General features: G+C 35.0%; 1 protein-coding gene across 2 annotated transcripts in view; it reads right to left on the reverse strand.

The window, feature by feature from the left end:
• Positions 1–18,829, reverse strand: part of LOC150105581 (secernin-2-like) — a 196,241-nt gene that overhangs the window by 76,722 nt on the left and 100,690 nt on the right. The window contains exons 1-2 of one of the 2 annotated variants that reach the window (XM_090394263.1): positions 8,497–8,606; positions 5,102–5,294 (exon numbers count right to left, since the gene is read on the reverse strand). In XM_090394263.1, coding sequence (XP_090250389.1) covers positions 5,102–5,284 — 183 coding nt within the window. In that variant the 5' untranslated portion in view covers positions 5,285–5,294; positions 8,497–8,606. Of the gene's footprint in view, positions 1–5,101; positions 5,295–8,496; positions 8,607–18,829 lie in introns of those variants that run through there. The other variant, XM_090394262.1, reaches the window with a different exon arrangement.

Below are 18,829 nucleotides of genomic sequence, written 5' to 3' on the forward strand. Positions count from 1 at the left end.
GTTTACAAATGCCAGAAGTATCACAAATAAGGGAGATGAAATGATTTCAGTGATTGAGTTTATTTGCTCCAAAATCATTGGAATAAGTGAAACATGGTTGAATGAAGATGATATCCTAATAGAAATGGAAGGATACAGTATTTTTTGCGAGGATAGAAAGGACAGGAAGGGAGGGAGTGCTGCTTCTGATGGTAGGGGAATTATGTCCACATAAGTGACAATGGTTATGAGGCAGTGTGGTGTAAGTTGACAGGAAGACATATTTAGTTGAATGTTGTTATAGATCAGGGAATGTGGAGGGTGGTAATAAAGGAATCTATAAACAACTTGCATTAGTGAACAAAGGAAGAGTAATTATTATGGACAATTTTAATTATGTCAGAATAGATTGGAATGAAGAGACAACATTAGGAAATAAGGAAAATCAATTTCCAAGTTCTTATAACTATCTATAAGGAGGACACGTGAGGATCGAGAGTTTTTAGATTTGATCATTTCATCATAGGATGTAATTGTGAGTGGGGTTTCGCACTTTCCTTCAATGAGAGTGATCATGAAGTGAATACCTGGGTTGTGGCTAGCCATATGCAGACTTCTGTGAGGAAAGGATATGTGTGTGTGGAATTACAAGGCTTGTGATTATAACAAGCTTGGGAGACAGCTTGGAGCTATGGCATGGAATGAGGAGTTGAGCAGTGAGGAATTAAATGCTGCTTGGGAACTGAACAAAGAAATACGTAATAGCGTCAATGTGTTCCTAAGGCCAGTGTAAAATAAATGAATGAGGGGCTTAAGCATGAAGTCTGGAAGAAGGTACTGTATTTACTTGAATATCACTTGCCCTTGTGTATATCTTGCACCCCTGATTTTACGTTACAAAAAAAAAAAAAAAAAAAAATCACATATAGTTCACACATGAAAAAAAAAAGTTTAAAACTTTAAAAAATAGATAGTGAATGTTTTTATGGCAGTTTCAGATATTTTGGAATTCAGCTGAAGAAAATTTGGCATGCCTTTGAGTCGTGCGATCTTTTATTACTACTGCGCCAATCACATGCATAGAGATGAAGCAACTAGTAGAGGAAATGTGGGAGTGACAGCATTGACTTCTACTCGATCTTGGACTGATTGGGGATGGATTAAGAGACTATCATTAGAACTGTTGTGCAACTGATTTTGAGTGCTTGGGACATGGTTTTACCAGAAATAATTTAAATTACAGAAGTATTGTTGCTAAAAGTTTCAGATATATTGCATACATAGCATTTGTAATTAAAATTTAAAAACATTCATTTTATAAATAATGTGAGCAATGATAATGAATACTGAGGATTTAATTAAATATTAATTTAGTTTTTTTCATGAAAAACTTTAGTTCCCGAAAATCCTCGCATATATCTTGGGCCATGATTTTTTAACTTGAAAAAAGCACGAGTTATATTCAAGTAAATACCATACTTTGGAGGCAGTAAAAGATGAATAATGGTAGCAATTAATTACATGAAGAATATAAAGAACAAGCCAGGAGTGACTCAGTAAGAAAAACAAAAGTGAAGTTACAAGCAGAAATTGGCAAATCAGGAAAAGAAAAACCCTAGAGCTTTTTTTTTTTTTTTAGATATGTGGCATGTGGCAAGTAAAAGGAAGAATGATAAGATGATGTTAATGGATGAGAATGGTAACTGCTGCAGAAGATATTGTTGAAGTATTAAGTGATTAATTTGCAAAGGTGTTTGATCGTGATCAGAGTGGAATCATGAGGAAATTAAGTGCAGAGGACATAGGAGAGGATAGCTTAATTGTGAGTGAACAGTGAACAGGTATTTGAGGAAATAAATAACTTTGATGTCAATAAGGCGACAGGATTTGATGACATATCACCTTAAGGAAATGTACCAGGGAATTGGTGTCTACTAAGTCTCAAACAGCACAGGTTCCAAGGAAGAGTAAAGAAGGTAAAATTGTTCTACTGTATAAAGTGGTGAAAAGGCTGTGGCTTCAAATTATAGGCCAGTCTGTATATTTGGAGTTGTGGTGAAAGTACTAGAGAGATTGGTGAGAAGTAGGATACAGAAATGAGTTGATAACAGTATTCTCTGTGGTTATCAGCATGAGTTTGTTAAAGGGAGATCATGTTTTACTAACTTGCTTATGTACTATAACAAGGTAACAAATATCTTGTAGAGGGGAAGATGCATATACAGTGGTGTACTTGGATTTTGCAAAAACTTTTCATAGACTGCCACATGACCAGCTGTTAAATAAATTAAAACAGATGGGATTGGATAACAGACTTCTGAGTTGGATCAGTGACTGGCTGTCAGATAGGTATCAGAAAGTTGTATATGGGGATACAGTATCCCAAAAGAGTAAGGTCACTTTCCTCTTTCATCAGTTCTGGGACAATTGCAGAGTCAAACAGATGTTATAGCCTTACAGGAGGACTTGAATAGATTACATGATTGGGCAGGTAAGTGGAACTATCAGTTCAATGTTGCAAAGTGTAAGGTTTTAAAATGTGGTAGAGGAAATGAGAGATCTGGAAGTGGTGGTGGACAAGGACCTAAAATTTAGGGGCCACATTGCACAAGTTGTGAAGATGTCACATTGGATAATTGCAAAGCCTCATGAATAGGAGATGATATGATTGAAACATATAAGCTATTCAAGTGTTGTTATCAGGTTGACATGGAAGAGATTTTTCATAGAATGGGGGGGTAGAACAAGATCACAGGAAACTGCATAAGGAGGGCATCAGCAGAGAAGTGAAGAGCAGTTCACTTGCATGGAGAGTTGTTGGTGAGTGGAATGCACTGCCTGAGTGTCTAGGTCTAGTGAATGGAGACACATTGAATCAGTTTAAGGCACAGCTGGATGAGCATTGTGTGCAATAGTGTGTACCTCTCATGATGAGTCTGACTCCATGGAGGTCAGATGTTGATAATAATAATCCTATCTTTATATGAAACTGACAAATTGACTTTAGAAGAAAAGCCCCTACAAAAGTTCCTTCAAACAAGGGGTATTCAAACCATACAGCATGTCATTCTTTGAACTAAGCAGCTGAAGTAACCCCCCCCCTTTAGAAGTCAATCATGGGGGTAATGAGCAAGGCTGTAAAAAACATCTTTTTACATGGGGGGGGGAGTGAAGCAAGCAGAGCAAATGACAAATTTAAGATGCAATTATGAACAATGAACCTTTAGACTTCATTGTAGTCTAAAGTTCCTGTAGATCAGTGATAATAATATACTAATATAAAAAAAGGCATAAGAAATAGAAGCTTTTCAATTCTGTCTATCCAATTTTCTGGTCAATAATGCACACTCTGTAGATTACATGGAATGTACAGAAAGTTTTCCCTGCTTCTTTTATGAACTTTTAAATTAGTATTTCTTGAAGTGAGTAGGGATCGAACTGGCATCAAAGTTTCTTAGAATTTCATAAATTATACAGATTGGAAGACCAAGCTTTGAATAAACAGCAAACAAACAGAAAATGAGTAGCGATAATGACAAGACTAATTTCCAGAAGGTCAATGATCACAACATGGCTGCTAAAAGCAAAATATGCATGAAATGCAATAGAATGTGGTTATCAATTAGAGAAGTTATAATAAATTTAGTTTAATCCTTTATCCAAGTGTGAGCAAACAAACCGGAAAATATCTTCAGGAAAATATCTTCAACACTGAGCAACTCGTAGCAAAGGTGGAGCAAGCTAACATCACTCCTATCTCAGTATCTCCCATAATGCAAAACACATCTCCTTGTGGATATGTATAATGTTATACATTAAGGGAAGGGCCACTACCCAGACTAGTTTCGACCTTTATTGAGGTCTCTTCAGTGGGAGCCAAGCCCAGTGGTGGAGATACCAGGCAGAAGCAATGGCAAGTCATCTTTACCTATAGGAGTTGCCAAATGGTGTACCACCTTTTTATTAAATTACTCTGGATTTAGAGAAACATGTTGAAAATTTATTAGGAGTGATGTTAGCTTGCTCCACCTTTGCTACGAGTTTCCCAGTGTTGTACTACCTTACCCCAGTCCTGAAGATATTTTCAGGTGCAAACTTTGTTTGTTCACACTTGGATAAAGGATTAAACTAAATTTATTATATTCTAACCAAGTGAAAAATAAACTTTCAATGAATAGAGAAGTATAAGTTTGTTTTCATTTTATTCTTTTTTTTTTTGTGATAATTATGTTTTTTGCTCATTGATCTTTTAACCTAATTACATGCAAATAAAATTCCATTGTGTTCAACTTTAATAAACATTGAATAATTTGAACATTAAAATAAAACTACCATATATGCTGGCATATATAACTCCCGAAATCTCTTTTCAAAATGTTTATTTTGTGCTATACTCATTGTATGAGACAACCACAAATTTTATACTTACTGCTTCTTGCACACATTACTTTTACTTAAATATAACGTATAGTAGTCATCTTAAGTATTTTCTTTACTGTAACTTATGAATGATATCTCCCCCACACAAGATGATTGCAAAATTGTTGTTTATATGAGTATACAGTTTTGCATGTTGCAATTCACGTAATCACCAATAAGGTTTCATTGGAATTTAAATGGGGGAGATGGGATTACATGCTTGTTCTACTGAATACATTTATTAAATATACAAATATATATTAATATGCCAATATTGATATATTAACATTCCAAAAGCATATTAGAACACAGTACACTACTACAGGAGAGAGGCTTGATGATGTTTCCACCAACAAATTTATGCCTGAAATAAAAGATGACTCCTGGTTTCAGCAGTTTTTTTAACTTCAAATATTGTCTTATATGCTGACATATATGGTATTTGAAAGTAAATTATGTACATAGCATTTCTCCTGTTTGCAAGGTCTTAGACAGCATGAAGTGAAAATTTAACTGGAGAAGGCAACATGAAGTCATAATGATACCAAAAAAGATAATGGAAAATAAAATTCCAGTACATACTAATTCTATAACATGCAGAAGTTTTTGTATAAGTAACATGTTATCTACTGAAAAACATGGCAGTGCATAAAGTATATTTGGAATGTTTTAATGCTATCATCAAGAAAATAGAAAACCATACCTGTACTTTAGAATCACTTTGATAATCAGCAGCCTTAATGTATATGACTTCTTGAACTTCTCCAGCTGGTCGATCAGAATTCTTACCAAAAATAATACATCCCTTAGAAGTAACTGGAGGTAAAGCTACAAAAGTGTCACATGAATGAAGAAATTTAACTATGTGACCTTTCTCTTTTGCCATTCCAAGGTACCTATATATAAAAAAAAATATTAGATAAAGCAAAATACACATGTGTAGTATAATAAAGAAGGAATACCTGTTTCACACATAAAACAGCTGCATGTCTCAATTCCCTATTATAACATTTGAGATCAAAAGTTATAAGCTGCACATTACAACAATGGAACTAGACTGTAGGAAATTGATCAGATTTAGGGGAGGGAGAATAGTAGACAAGAATTTGAAGTTCAGAGGGCATACCACAAAAGCAAGTGAATTAGCTCATCGACTGGCCTAGTTTAGGGCTGCTTCCAGTTGATGGCATGATTGCATCAGGGGCGAATGCTGGTCTTGAAATTCATGCTTGCTCTTGTTATCATTCAGAGAATGAGAGGTGTGATTGAAGTCTGATTAGCGGAACAATGAATTACCGACCATTTAAAACTATGTACAGGTAACCCTCGTATAACGTGGATGTTAGGTTCCGTAGAAATGCCGCATTATATAAATCGCATTATGCGAGACTCAGATCACATAGAAGAAATAGGGTTATGTTCCGAAATAGTTTTTTTTTTTTTTTTAATTATATAAACAACAATGACATATCTAACAAAAAATATATTTTTATTTAATTCAGGTAAGTTAAGAAAACAAACTATGAAACAAATACATAGTTTAAAAGTATCAGGCAAGGCATTCCAATCATTCACAACTCTGCATGAAAAAAAACCTGCTTCTCACTCCCCTACTCACACCCTCCTTATACAGCTTCCAGGGATGACCTATGGTTTTCCCCTAATCTTCCACCATTTTCTGTAGAACTGCTCCAGCATTGATCCTATAACAACCCCTTAATAATTTTTAGGTCTCTATCATATCTCCCCTCCTCCTGTCCACCAGAAGTGAAAGATGAGAGATGAGTGGGAGTAGCAGGTTTGGTGAGTATGCAGACCAACTGTAAAAGAATAGTGAGTGGCTGTTGCTGAAGTTAAGTTACTGTAGATCTGGCAAAAATAGGAGGGCATAAAATGGTGCTAGTTTGCTGAACAGGCCATTGAAATATCTACAGATGAGGGTCTGGAAGAGAACTGGACTGGCCTTTTCTGAATAGCATCAAGACAGGGATATCTTAGGTGTTTACAAAGTAGATGCTGATGATATGTTTGTCTCTGAAAGTTTTACGTTGTTGAACAACGATGCAAGGTTTTTTTGCTTGGAGTAGCAAATGAGCAGAATGGATTTCCTGAGATAGCTGTGCTTTTTCAGTGAATGAGTTTAAGGAGAGATGTGATAGATATTGTGTTAAGAATAATATGGGCCTCCCATAAAGAGTCTTCAGACTCCATGGAGGTTACCATAAAAAATGATATTTGTGAGTCTTAAGGTATCACAAGAGTTATCAGTGTGATATCTCTAGCTTATAAAAACTGCATGTGTATGTATGCATGCAAACTGTCAAATACCTTGCTCTTCTTTGACAAATACTGACATCATATGACAATAGTAACCAAGGTGGCTCTGATTTATAAGTAGGGAAGCTATTCTTAACATGTATCATGTAAATTTATCAAAATAAACACAAGGACAATACCTCAAAACACGTAACAGAGAGAAGACTAGCACAAGCTGCTATATAAAAATAAATGATATTTATATGCATAAAACATACATTCAAAGAACACTTAAATTCATGTAAATGTGTGTATTGATTAAAAACAGAAAAAGTAGAGGTGTATCAAGCATATTTGTGCCATTTCTATAGTATATATCTACTATTATAATAAGAGACAGATAAAGAAGCTTCTATAATGTTATGCTTTTTTTATAAATGAATATCTGAGGAAGGCATATCAGAGTCAAAACTTTCTTTGATGATCGAAGTGGATTTTACTATACTGTATGGATAAATGTGTCAACTCATCATGGATGAGTCAGTGCCATGGTAGTCCTGAATAATAATAAGAAAACCACGGTCAGAAAGCCAATTTATATGAACCTTCATATAAATATAGTGAATTAAACAGTAAGGTACTTTTTTCTCTCTCTCTTTTTAAGTCACCAAAGATATTTGGGTAATGTACATTCTTTTTGTGCAAAAGAATTTTTTAATTAATAAATAACAACAAACAATGACCTTACTGAGCACAGGCTTGCTATATGGTATTCATGAAAGCACAAATATTAAGTGTCCCATGAAGGAGTTATATCACCTTCGAATATCATTATATGAGTAATCAGGTATGAACATGAGATGCAGGTTGAGCTAAAAACAGGCCCTTGATAAGTACAGTTTTTTAAAGGACTGAAATATAAATAGAAGCTGAGATGATACACACCCACACATAGTTTTATCAAATAAAGATTCAGAGGTTTTATGAAATCCAAGTATGGCCAGCTACCTCCACTTTTTCCCTGAAAATGTTAGTCTCTCTCTCTGTATGTGTGTGTGTGATATTTAAATGTATAAACATGCATATAAAAATTTTTGCAAACATGACATTACCAAATGTTTGAATTCAACTCCTGCAGCTCTTATCAAAATTAAATTATGCATTATTTGAGCTTTTACGACCTATGTGGATAATAAGTTTGATTTAAAAAAAATAGCAAAAAAAGGATTTTGAATTGAGTATAAATATATGAAACTACAGCAATTAATCAGCTTTAAAAATACACAAATGCTAAAATGTAAAATAATCAGTAATGAAGTTAAATTTTAATGTACAAATAAACACCAGTAATTAATGCAAGTGAATCAATATTCACTTTCACAATGGTTTTTAAAAAAGGTACCAGGTATATCCAATTCAATACACAAGCGATTGAAATTTTAAGAGCAAGGATAAAAAAATCACCTTGCTACCTTAAATGAAACATTTGGCTCAATTCCACATCTTGCGTTTTCACTTTGGCATAATGCCAGAAGGACAACAATGACAGTGGTGAAACCATTAAATAGGACTATAGGAGTATGACAAATATAACTGTCAAAATCGAAACCAGAGTGAGAGTTATATTTCCTTAAAGAACCTAAAGCAAAATTCAAATCGATCAAGGGCTTTACATAATTTGTTCTACCTTTACCTTAACAAATCAACGTTCCTATATACTGAATGACTTAACTTTCTTAATTTATTTGATGCGAATATTCAGTTTCTTTTATATATATGATTTTATGTGTGATGAATATAACGTAAAAATGGCTTAAGTTATTGTCAAAATATTTATCTTACCTTGTCAAATCAAAATAGGGAGTAAAAGTTTTATTTTGCGCTGTGTACTGTGCCACGTTTGTCGTACTTGGATCGCACCGCGTCTCAAGTATTCACTAAACAAACTCGTGACTATACTCTACATGGGCCAACAAACACGGACCAGTTTCTACCTTACACCATTTCATTATCGACATTCCTCTGTGCTTTGGCGTCTGAACTCTAAATAAGTGTTCGATGTTGCAAGTAGGGTTAACACACAAATTTTAATCACCTAACCTAAATCTGACGATATCGGTTGCATAATATAAACGAATCTTGCGGGAGGTATTCTTTGTGTATGATATTCTGTAATCCTGAATTTGGCACATGAATATCAAAACGTGAACAAAAGTGAAATATAATATACAGACAACCATCTATATTAAGAAATTAAATTATTTCGCAAAGCATGTAACATTTAAGAAGGAAAATCAATTCTGTAGAGAAAAATATATTTTTCCATATCGCAGAGAATAAATTCTAGGGAATGAGTCAAAAATAAATATTGCAATTTATTCAGCTTGAATGATCACCATCAGAGGCCGATTTACTATGAAGCTTGAGCTTCGAGTCCATCAAAAGGAGTGAAGGTTCTGAAGTCCAATCCAGTCCCTTCTCTTACGCATTGGTAATAAAATCTTCTTGTCTTACGAGTCGTTTCATGATGCACACGTTATAACTTCATTTGAGACATTCTATTTGCATGGAGAAGAGGCGCCTGCTGTGTCCATCCACAACGGGCGATCCTGGGCCGCGAGAATGAACTACTGTTTTTATATGAACTAATCACATTTATATATGTCTATGACACTGATTTACAAATTAAAGTAAAGATCATAACATTCTGCTATAATTTTTACTTTTCTCTGTTAAAGAACTTAGAGAAACTTCGGATCTACGAAACAAAAACAAAAAAGCTGAGTGAAGAAATAAACAAATTGCTCTGGCATCGTGAAACGAATTGTTATGGACATTTTTGCAGAACAAATAGTAGGGATTCATAAAAAGGAGCTTAAAAAAGTCGAAGTAGAACCTAAATAGACTCTTTGATTGTTTGATAACGCAGTTAACTACGAGGACTGACATATGAGCAGATTGGGGAGGAAAAATTAAGTTTTTTTATTATTATTATAGAATTAGTTCGAAATTCTGTTATTTGACAAGTCAGTGTACAGAGGCCTAGGAACGCTTTGGCCCTAGGCAGTCTGTCAGGGACGTCGATGCCAAGCTATTTTACAAGTTATCGAAATTGTCACACTCCAAAACGCACTTAGCTACGCTACGAATTTGTCAAGAGCGCCAAAAAAACGTAGGTATGCTATTGTCAATGTGAAACTCAATATCTCATTGCACTAAAGAATTCATGAAAAATCTAATTGAGCTTTTTCCAAATTTGACAACTGTCTTAAAGATTTATATGACTACCAAGTACATGCTGTTGAGCAGAGAGAAATTTCTCATAGCTTTCATATATATATATATATATATATATATATATATATATATATATATAAATAACTTTCCCCATTGTAGATAATGGTTGAAAAGAGGTTGAATTATTTGAATATCTTTTCAGTAGAAAATGACATAGCGAGAAACTAACCGTATGCCAACATTCTTCAAGAATACGCTGCCAAAAAATGTAGAAAAAATATTTTGAAAATTTAATCAAATAAATCAGTCATTTATTAGAATAGGCATGATAAATTGATTATATATCGCCTTTTTGTTGCTTTTCTGTTTCTGAAGTTTCTTTCCCAGCCCCATCATTTGGGGGGGGGGTAAAAGGGGCCCTTCCAAAAGTTTAAGCTTCAGGGATCCTAAAATGTAGATCCACCAGTGCGTTTGTAAGATTTCCAAAGCGGTACAATACGTTACCTTCGATCGTCATATTAACAAGATTAAATGCTCGACAAAGCCACACTGGGAGATTTATTAGTCAGGCAAAAGCAAATAAGATTATTAAAAATTGCTCCTCAACTAAAATAATAAAACAGTTCTCAGAGTAACTATGTCTACAACTGACATTATTATACACTGACAGTGCACGTAATAGCACTTCCTCGAAATGGACTACTCATTAGGTCAGTATTTGTTACTCATTTAAACCATGTAAACCATCGTCATTTTAATGCATGGGGGGGGTGCATTCTCACATACAATTTTGAGGTGCACTGTTAATGTGTAATAATGTTAATTGTAGAACTAGTTTTAGGTTATCATGAGAAAAGGTCAACTTAAAATCAGATATATTTTCCGTTTCACGGAGGATTTTATTTTTTTAAGTCTAAAAAACGAGGTTCAGTGCTCACATTCATAACCTTTCTGCCGAGAAAAATTGTCAAGAAACAGGTCATCCTGAAATCGGCATTCAAATAGCCAATGAAGATGACATCAAATATTTGTTATGATTACTAGTCGAACACCGTTTTTAATATTGCCTTCATTTTAATCAAATTAGAAAGTACATTTTACTTGATCAGCGATCCAGCTACACTAAATTTCCATGTTCCCTTTTTGTGTGTGAACTGAAGAAACGAGTGAAAAGCGTACACTAACAGATAAAAGGAATAGCCAGGGAAAGAAAAAAAAAAAAGCACCTTTGCACGAGTTGTACAAAATCAGAGACAAGTTAAAAGTGTGTAATAACATACACTAATTTGGGACTAATGGAGAAAATGGTTATAACTTTGAACACAGTTTTATTATTATTAACTAGTACAAAAACACGTGGGAAAGAAGGAAAGTTCGAATTCGTGTTCTAAAGACTACCTTTTTAAGTTTCTAATAAGGAGAGTGTTGACGTCACACCAGACGATGAAATTCATCTACCACCTAAGTCTACCTTTCATGGACGAGACTCGAATTACCAAAAAAATGTTGATAACATGGCCTTCATGTTAAACATATAGAGTAACTTTGGTACAACCAAGCTTTATTTTCGCCATTTGCGTCTGTCACATTTTAATCCTGTTACCCAAGTGAAGTTTGCGTGTGAAGTATCCTCATGACTAGGACATTAAATAAGTGAAAGATATCATTACGATGGAAAGAAAATGTGATGAGCTAGGTACATAGTAGCTGATTGTTTGAAGACCTGGCGAAGAGAGCGAGGGTTAAACAAGAATGAATGAGAAAAATAAGTAGTTTTTAAAACTGGTTATAATTAAATTTTTTCCTGCAAGTTTTTTCTTATACTTAATAAACAATTTTAATACAAAAATAGTGTATATTATGTTTTATTCAAATTATTACAATGTCGAATTCTGAAAAAATAATGCTTTCACTCTTTATACTACTGCTCTAGTCATGAGGATACTTCACACGCAAACTTCACTTGGGTAACAGGATTAAAACAGTGTAATTTGTCAAGAAATTACACTGTTTTTATCTTTTAATTTACTTTGACCAAGCGAAGACTTGCTACACGTACTACACTCGTCGCAGAGCCTTCAGCTGCTTGCACGAAATCGTGAAATCGTAAACAACCAATCGGCAATGACTTAAAATAGTGATAAGTGTCGTTACCATCGCAATCATGAATTATAGTGATATCTCAGGAAGAAAACTGTCCTACACCTCGCGTTTATAGAAACTTTTAACTGATGTGGTCTTCTAAACAAATAACAAATTTGTTGTTTCTAGTTATTTTGTTTTTCGTTAAGTTTAATATATTCATATTATTATCCACTAAGAGCCTCCCCATAGCTCAGTCGGTATAGACGAAGCTCTTTGGTCAGAAAGACCTGAGTTCGATTCCCGTCCATGATGTAAGGAACCCTTATTGGGCTCTTTCGACTAAAGGTGAGTTAACCGGTCTCATACGGAGGTAGAGGGTTTTCACCCCTCAGAACAGGCAAACCTTCCCCATAAACACACACGAATCTGCAGTCATAAAATACATACTTAATCCCTCATTAGGAGGACTCAACCAGTCGTAAGGTACAGTGGAGGAAGGGGGGGAGGGAACTCACATTAATAAATAAATTATCACCTAATCCACAAAAAGACTCCCTTCACTATTTCCATAGGCGCTCCATTTCTACATTATGCTTTTTCTATTGGTACTTTCATGGACACTGCCTCTATTTTCTTCTAACCATGGTCAACACCCATACACTATCCTCCTCTGTTCTTTGAAACTATCTCTCCCATATTGTTTTTTCTGAGGCTCTAAATAGAAAGTACGCTTACTTGCCGCCATTTTGGATCTAGGGTCGCCCACAGTCGCATTCGTTCGAGCTCTTGATTTTTTCGACTCTATAGCGAAATGGGAGGTTGTTCTGCTCCAAATTGTATGTATGTAATAAGTTATAAATTATCATTGACCTGCTTGCTTTTTAAAAGTTCATATTGAACTTTTAAAAAGCAAGAAAAATCTTATGAACTTGCATAAAGTACATATATTGGAAATACAGTACTATTATTCTATTACACAGATCCCCCCCCCCCCGTACTTGCCGCCATTTTGGCGGTTAGAGCTTGTATCATTTATCAGTAAATAGTAGTGGCTGTATAACGCTCATAAGCATTCATTTTTCATGAATTCGTAAAGAAAAGACTTCCCATGTCCTTTATTATTGGTTGTACTGCTTTATATAAATTAGCGATTTTGATAAAATACTGTTATTAATTTTAGTAATTCTGCATTGCATTGCATTGTCTAAATCCGTACTTTAAAATACAGAACTGAAAGTCCTGGAATTCCATGGAGGTGTCATGTAATAATATTAATAATAAAATAAAACAAAACTAGACATATGACTTATAAATTATCATTGTTTCAGAGATATTTACAAGTAATTTATGTTTACGTATACATACGGGGGAAGGGATCTGTGTAATAGAATAACAGTATTTTCAATATATGTACTGTATGCAAGTTCATAAGATTTTTCTTATATTTCAATATGAACTTTTAAAAAGCAAGCAGGTCAATGATAATTTATAACTTATATATATATATTCATTATAGGTTATTCATTATATATATATATATATATATATATATATATATATATATATATATATATATACATACATACAATTTGGAGCAGAACAACCTCCCATTTCGCTATAAAGTCGAAAAAATCAAGAGCTCGAACGAATGCGACTGTGGGCGACCCTAGATCCAAAATGGCGGCAAGTAAGCGTACCTTCTATTTAGAGCCTTAGTTTTTTCCAAACATATTATTATTATTATTCAGGCCTCCATGGAGTCAAAAGACTCATCGTGGGAGGTCCTCCCTAAGAAACACAAAGTCTATTAAGACTCATCGAGGGGAGGTCTCCCCCTGACAAACACAAAGTCTATCATACCACTCCTTAATCTCATTGACAGTTCTCGCTCTCACCACTCCATCAAGCAATGCATTCGATGGTTCAACCAACCTCCATGCAAAGAAACCACTCCTCACCTTCTTGCAAACTGTTTCCTTTCGTAACTTCCAGGGATGGCCTTTGTCATCACTCCACTCCTTCCCGCTGTTCAACCAAGCGAAAGAACTTCCCAGTGTCAACCCTGTAACCACCTCTCAACAGTTTGAAAGTCTCAATCATATCACCTCTCCTTCTTCTATCCACCAAACTCTGCAGTCCACATTCCCTCAGCCGATCTTCATAACTAGCATGGTAGTCCTGAAACCATCTTTGTTATCTGCCTTTGTACCCTTTCCACAGTTAATTTATCCCCTTCAAAATCCTGGGGACCAAATCTGAGAACAATAGTCTAAGTGTGGCCTGATCAGAGACTTATACAACGAAATGATAACCCTCTTATCTCTGCAGGTCAGTGTCCTTCTCATAATTGCAGCAATCCTCTGTGCTATCTTTGCAATATGTCCCCTAAATTTCAGATTTCTATCAATCATCAATCCCAGATCTCTTATCTCCCCTACTTCCTCCAGTATAACTCCTCCCCTAGAGTATGCAGCATCCCATCGATGTTTCCCAAACCTCAAGCCCTTACATTTTGCTGCATTAAACCCACACACCCCCATTCATTTGCCCATCTATCTAGGTTATTCAAATCCTCTTTCAGGGCTACCACATCTGCACTATTACTAATAATTCTTCCCAACTTTGCATCATCTGCAAACAACTGAATATCCCCTTGCAATCCACTGACAATGTCATTGATATAAAGGTTAAACAATATAGATCCCAGTACTGAGCCCTGTGAGACCCCACTTGTAACCCTCTGCCTCCTTGAAACTGTCCCACCATACACAACTTTCTGATATCTATCGGACAGCCAATCCTGAATCCAGTTGACCAATCTGACATCCAGACCCATGTGCTGCAACTTAAATATCAGATTATCATATCAAGTCTAAGAATATAGCAGTATATGCCTTTCCCTCATCTAATGCTCTTGTAACTTTATTATAAAAAGCTAACATATTGCTAAAACAAGAGCGCCCCTTCACAAATCCATGTCGACTCTGACGGATAACACCACCTTCATCTGCCCAATGCTGTATAAGGTCCCTCACTACTTTCTCTAAGATCTTAACAACTACTGATAACAGCACCTTTCCCGCAGCCAGACTTTCATTGAAAAGCCAGGTCAAAGGCACTAGCAAATTCTCTCAAAACTCGTAGTAAAATACCATCCAGTCCCACAGCTTTACTGACATCCAGAGTACTCAGTATTTGAAACACACACTCCTCCTGTACCTCTATACCTCGAACCTGCCTTATTCCTCTAGTATTAAAACTGACTCCTCCAGGATGAAATACTCCAATAAAGTGTTCATTGAACAATTCCACTAAGTCCTCTGCATCAGTCACTCTATTCCTATTTTTACCCTGCAATATCATTCTTCCAGTCATTTCTCCTCCCACTGACCACATAGCTAAAACATTCCCTAGGATTTTCTTTGGATCTTAGGGCCAATCTCCTCTCATATTCCAGTTTAGCCTTCCTTACCATACTAGTCACTCTTCTATTCATCTTCTCTTCACCTGTCTCCTTATATCTCTTCCATAGCCTCTTTTTTTCGCATGCAATTCCTGCTTAATATTGTTCGTCATCCACTTTACTCCAAATTATTAAGATTAACTTTTCTTTTTAATCCCTTTCTCAACACATGACACTGTTGTGGCCTTTCACGTGTATGTTGAATAAAAGGTATCAACTAACATTGTAATACAGATTTGGATTTTGTAACAATGTTTTCACACTTGGTTTCTACTTTGTTTAGAGATCAACTAGTAATATATCCGTCCACTTGAGTCACGCTTTTTTTAGTTAAAAAAATACAGCGATTCCGAAGCATAATGTCTGCAATTAATTTAGGACCACTGAAACAATAGCCATAACATTTAGCGAGTACAGTGTGCTTATCTGAGATCACGAGCTAAGCTTGCATTAGTTTATTTCATTTTAAGTTCGACACCCAAGCAACAGCTGACACTTGCGCCCTTTTCTCGGACGGTTATCAAAATGATGTTCATTGAGGTTAAAAAGCTTTTCGTGGAAAAAAAATGCTTCGGAACTCGCAAATGGGGGGGGGGTAGGCAGATCACCAAGAGAAAGAACTGATTTAGTTTGTAATAGCGTTAAAGTTCATGAATGGCTGGTAAGTGTTTTTATTATGAAGATTACTAATCGAAACTCAACTGGTGATGTAGGATTCCTAATAAATAAAACAATCAAGGACAATGTCCTGTTTGTAAATAAAATAACATCAAAAATAGCTGAACTAAGTCTCTTCAGAAATAAAAGATACCAACTGAAAATTATACAAGTATATGCTCAAACTATGGACCATTCAGATGAAGAGATAGATTTCTATGAAACATTAGAATCCACATTCAATAATTCTAAAGAATTCTACATAATTATAATGGGTGACTTTAATGCCAAAATTGGAAGCAGAGATGACTATCTGAACTCCATCGGTAAATTTGGATTTGGACAGAGGAGAAAGACTTATTGAATTTGTAGAAGAAAATAACCTGTTTATTATGAACTGCTTTTTTCAAGAAGAAAATCAACCGAAAATGGACAAATTTACAACGAAACAGACTTCATCCTCTCCAACAGAAGATATATAATAAATAATACCGAAGTGCTTAATAGATTTAATACAGGAAGTGACCAGACTGGTAAGGGCAAAAGTATGGATCAACAAAAAATGGGAACGGAATAAGCTCATAAGAAAAAAAGTCCAATTTAGTGAATCTACAAAAAATCTACCACAATAAAAGTTGTTATAGAGAAGCACTCAAAAATGAACTAAAAAAAGTTAAACACAGCTACTACCATCGATGATGCTAATGAAATATTAACAAAATCTATCTTGAGTGCACTAGAAATAGGAGGTGTAGAAAGGCACCAAGGAGAGGAAAAACTAAGACAGGAAATCTTAGATCTGACAATTATTAATGACACCAATAAAATAGAATATGCGGAAATTTGTAAAACTATACAACACGAACTTATATGTATAATACTAGGAAAATTAAAGAAACAATAGTAATATGAAGGTGCTAAGACGAACATTATCAGTTGGAACAAAGGAAATAGCTGCTGTTAAGAGGAAAAAATGGAGAAATTATAAAAAATAGAGATGCAATAATCAAAAGAATTCAGGAATATTATACTGAACTCTATGAAGACAAAGACCGGGACATCCAAGAATCGCCTATGGATAACTCGAATGAGGAAGAACATGATGCCCCTGAGATCTTACAAGGTGAAGTGGAAATGGCACTGTGGGAAATTAAGAATGGAAAGGCCCCCAGGAGAAGATGGAATTATGGTAGACTTCTTAAAACTGGGAGGAAGCCCTGCCATCAAACAGCTGATTAAACTCTTTAATAAATGCCTAAAACAGAAAAAAATTTCGAAATATTGGAACAATTCACTTCTAATATTAATTTTTAATAAAAAGGGCAATAAGGAAGAAATTGAAATCTACAGACCTATAAGCCTACTCTCCACCATATATAAAGTTTTCACAAAAATTATAAATAATAGAATAAAATCTAAACTAGAGGGAATGCAATCCTGTGAACAAGCTGGATTTAGAAAGAATTACAATACTTTGGACCATATTCACACATTAAGACAGCTCATTGAAAAATCAATTGAATACAATAAACCCTTATGTCTGGCCTATATAGACTACAAAAAAGGATTTGATTCAGTTAAAACATCTGCAACACTAAAAGCACTTGAAACCCAGGGAACTGAGAAACCATATATTGAAACACTAAAACATATTTACAATAATGCAACTTCTGTAATTAAATTATACAAAAACAGTGAAAAGTTCCCAATATAAAAAGGCATCCGGCAAGGCGACACCATATCTCCCAAATTATTTACAGCTGCACTAGAGGAAGTCTTTAGAAGCCTTGATTGGGAAACAAAAGGAATAAACATAAATGGAGAAAGGCTGCATCATCTGAAATTTGCAGATGATATTGTCCTGATAGCAGATAATCTGGAAGAAAGGCTAAATCAGCTAAATAAAGCCTCCAGAGAAATTGGATTAAAAATAAAAAAAATAATAATGAATAAATACATAAACCATAGAACTGTCAAAGTTGAAAACCATGAAATAGAACAAGTTACTTCATATGTATATTTGGGCCAATTGTTATCCTTTGAAGAGTGCCAAAGAAAAGAGATTGAACGAAGAATTCACCTTGGATGGATGGCTTATGGGAAAATGAGAGACATATTCAGAAGTGACATCCCTATGAGTCTGAAAAGGGAAGCTTTCGACCAGTGCATACTTCCTGTCCTAACTTATGGAGGAGAAACATGGACTTTAACAGAAGTCCTAAACAAAAAGCTGAGGACAATACAACATCGCATGGAAAGAAGTATGCTAAAAATAACATTAAGAGATAGGAAGACAAATATCTGGATAAGATCTCAAACAGGTGTCATGGATATTGGAAAATACATTAAATGGGCTGGCCATATTGCCAGATGCAGTGACGGGAGATGGACTAGAAAAACAACAGAGTGGAGACCAATGGATGGAGCAAGACAAAGAGGAAGACGGAGAAGAAGATGGAGAGATGAACTGGAACAAATTGCAGGAGTGAGATGGATGGGAGAGGCAGAAAACCGAGTGATCTGGAAAATCATGGAGACCATCATCCAGCAGTAGACAGAACCAGAAGGTTGAAGAAGACTATTCGAATGTAATTACAGATATGACGCTTTAAACAAATAAATTTCGGGGGGGGGGGGCAAACAAAAATAAACAATCAATAATTAACTTCAATTATAAATAATTATTAAATGATCCTAATTTATTCTGATGCTGCAATCAGACCAATGCTAAAT

The sequence above is a fragment of the Typopeltis vanoorti genome, chromosome 6, assembly GCF_054136105.1.
Source record: "Typopeltis vanoorti isolate ZY-2024b chromosome 6, IOZ_Tvanoo_1.0, whole genome shotgun sequence".
Taxonomy (NCBI): Eukaryota; Metazoa; Arthropoda; class Arachnida; order Uropygi; family Thelyphonidae; genus Typopeltis; species Typopeltis vanoorti.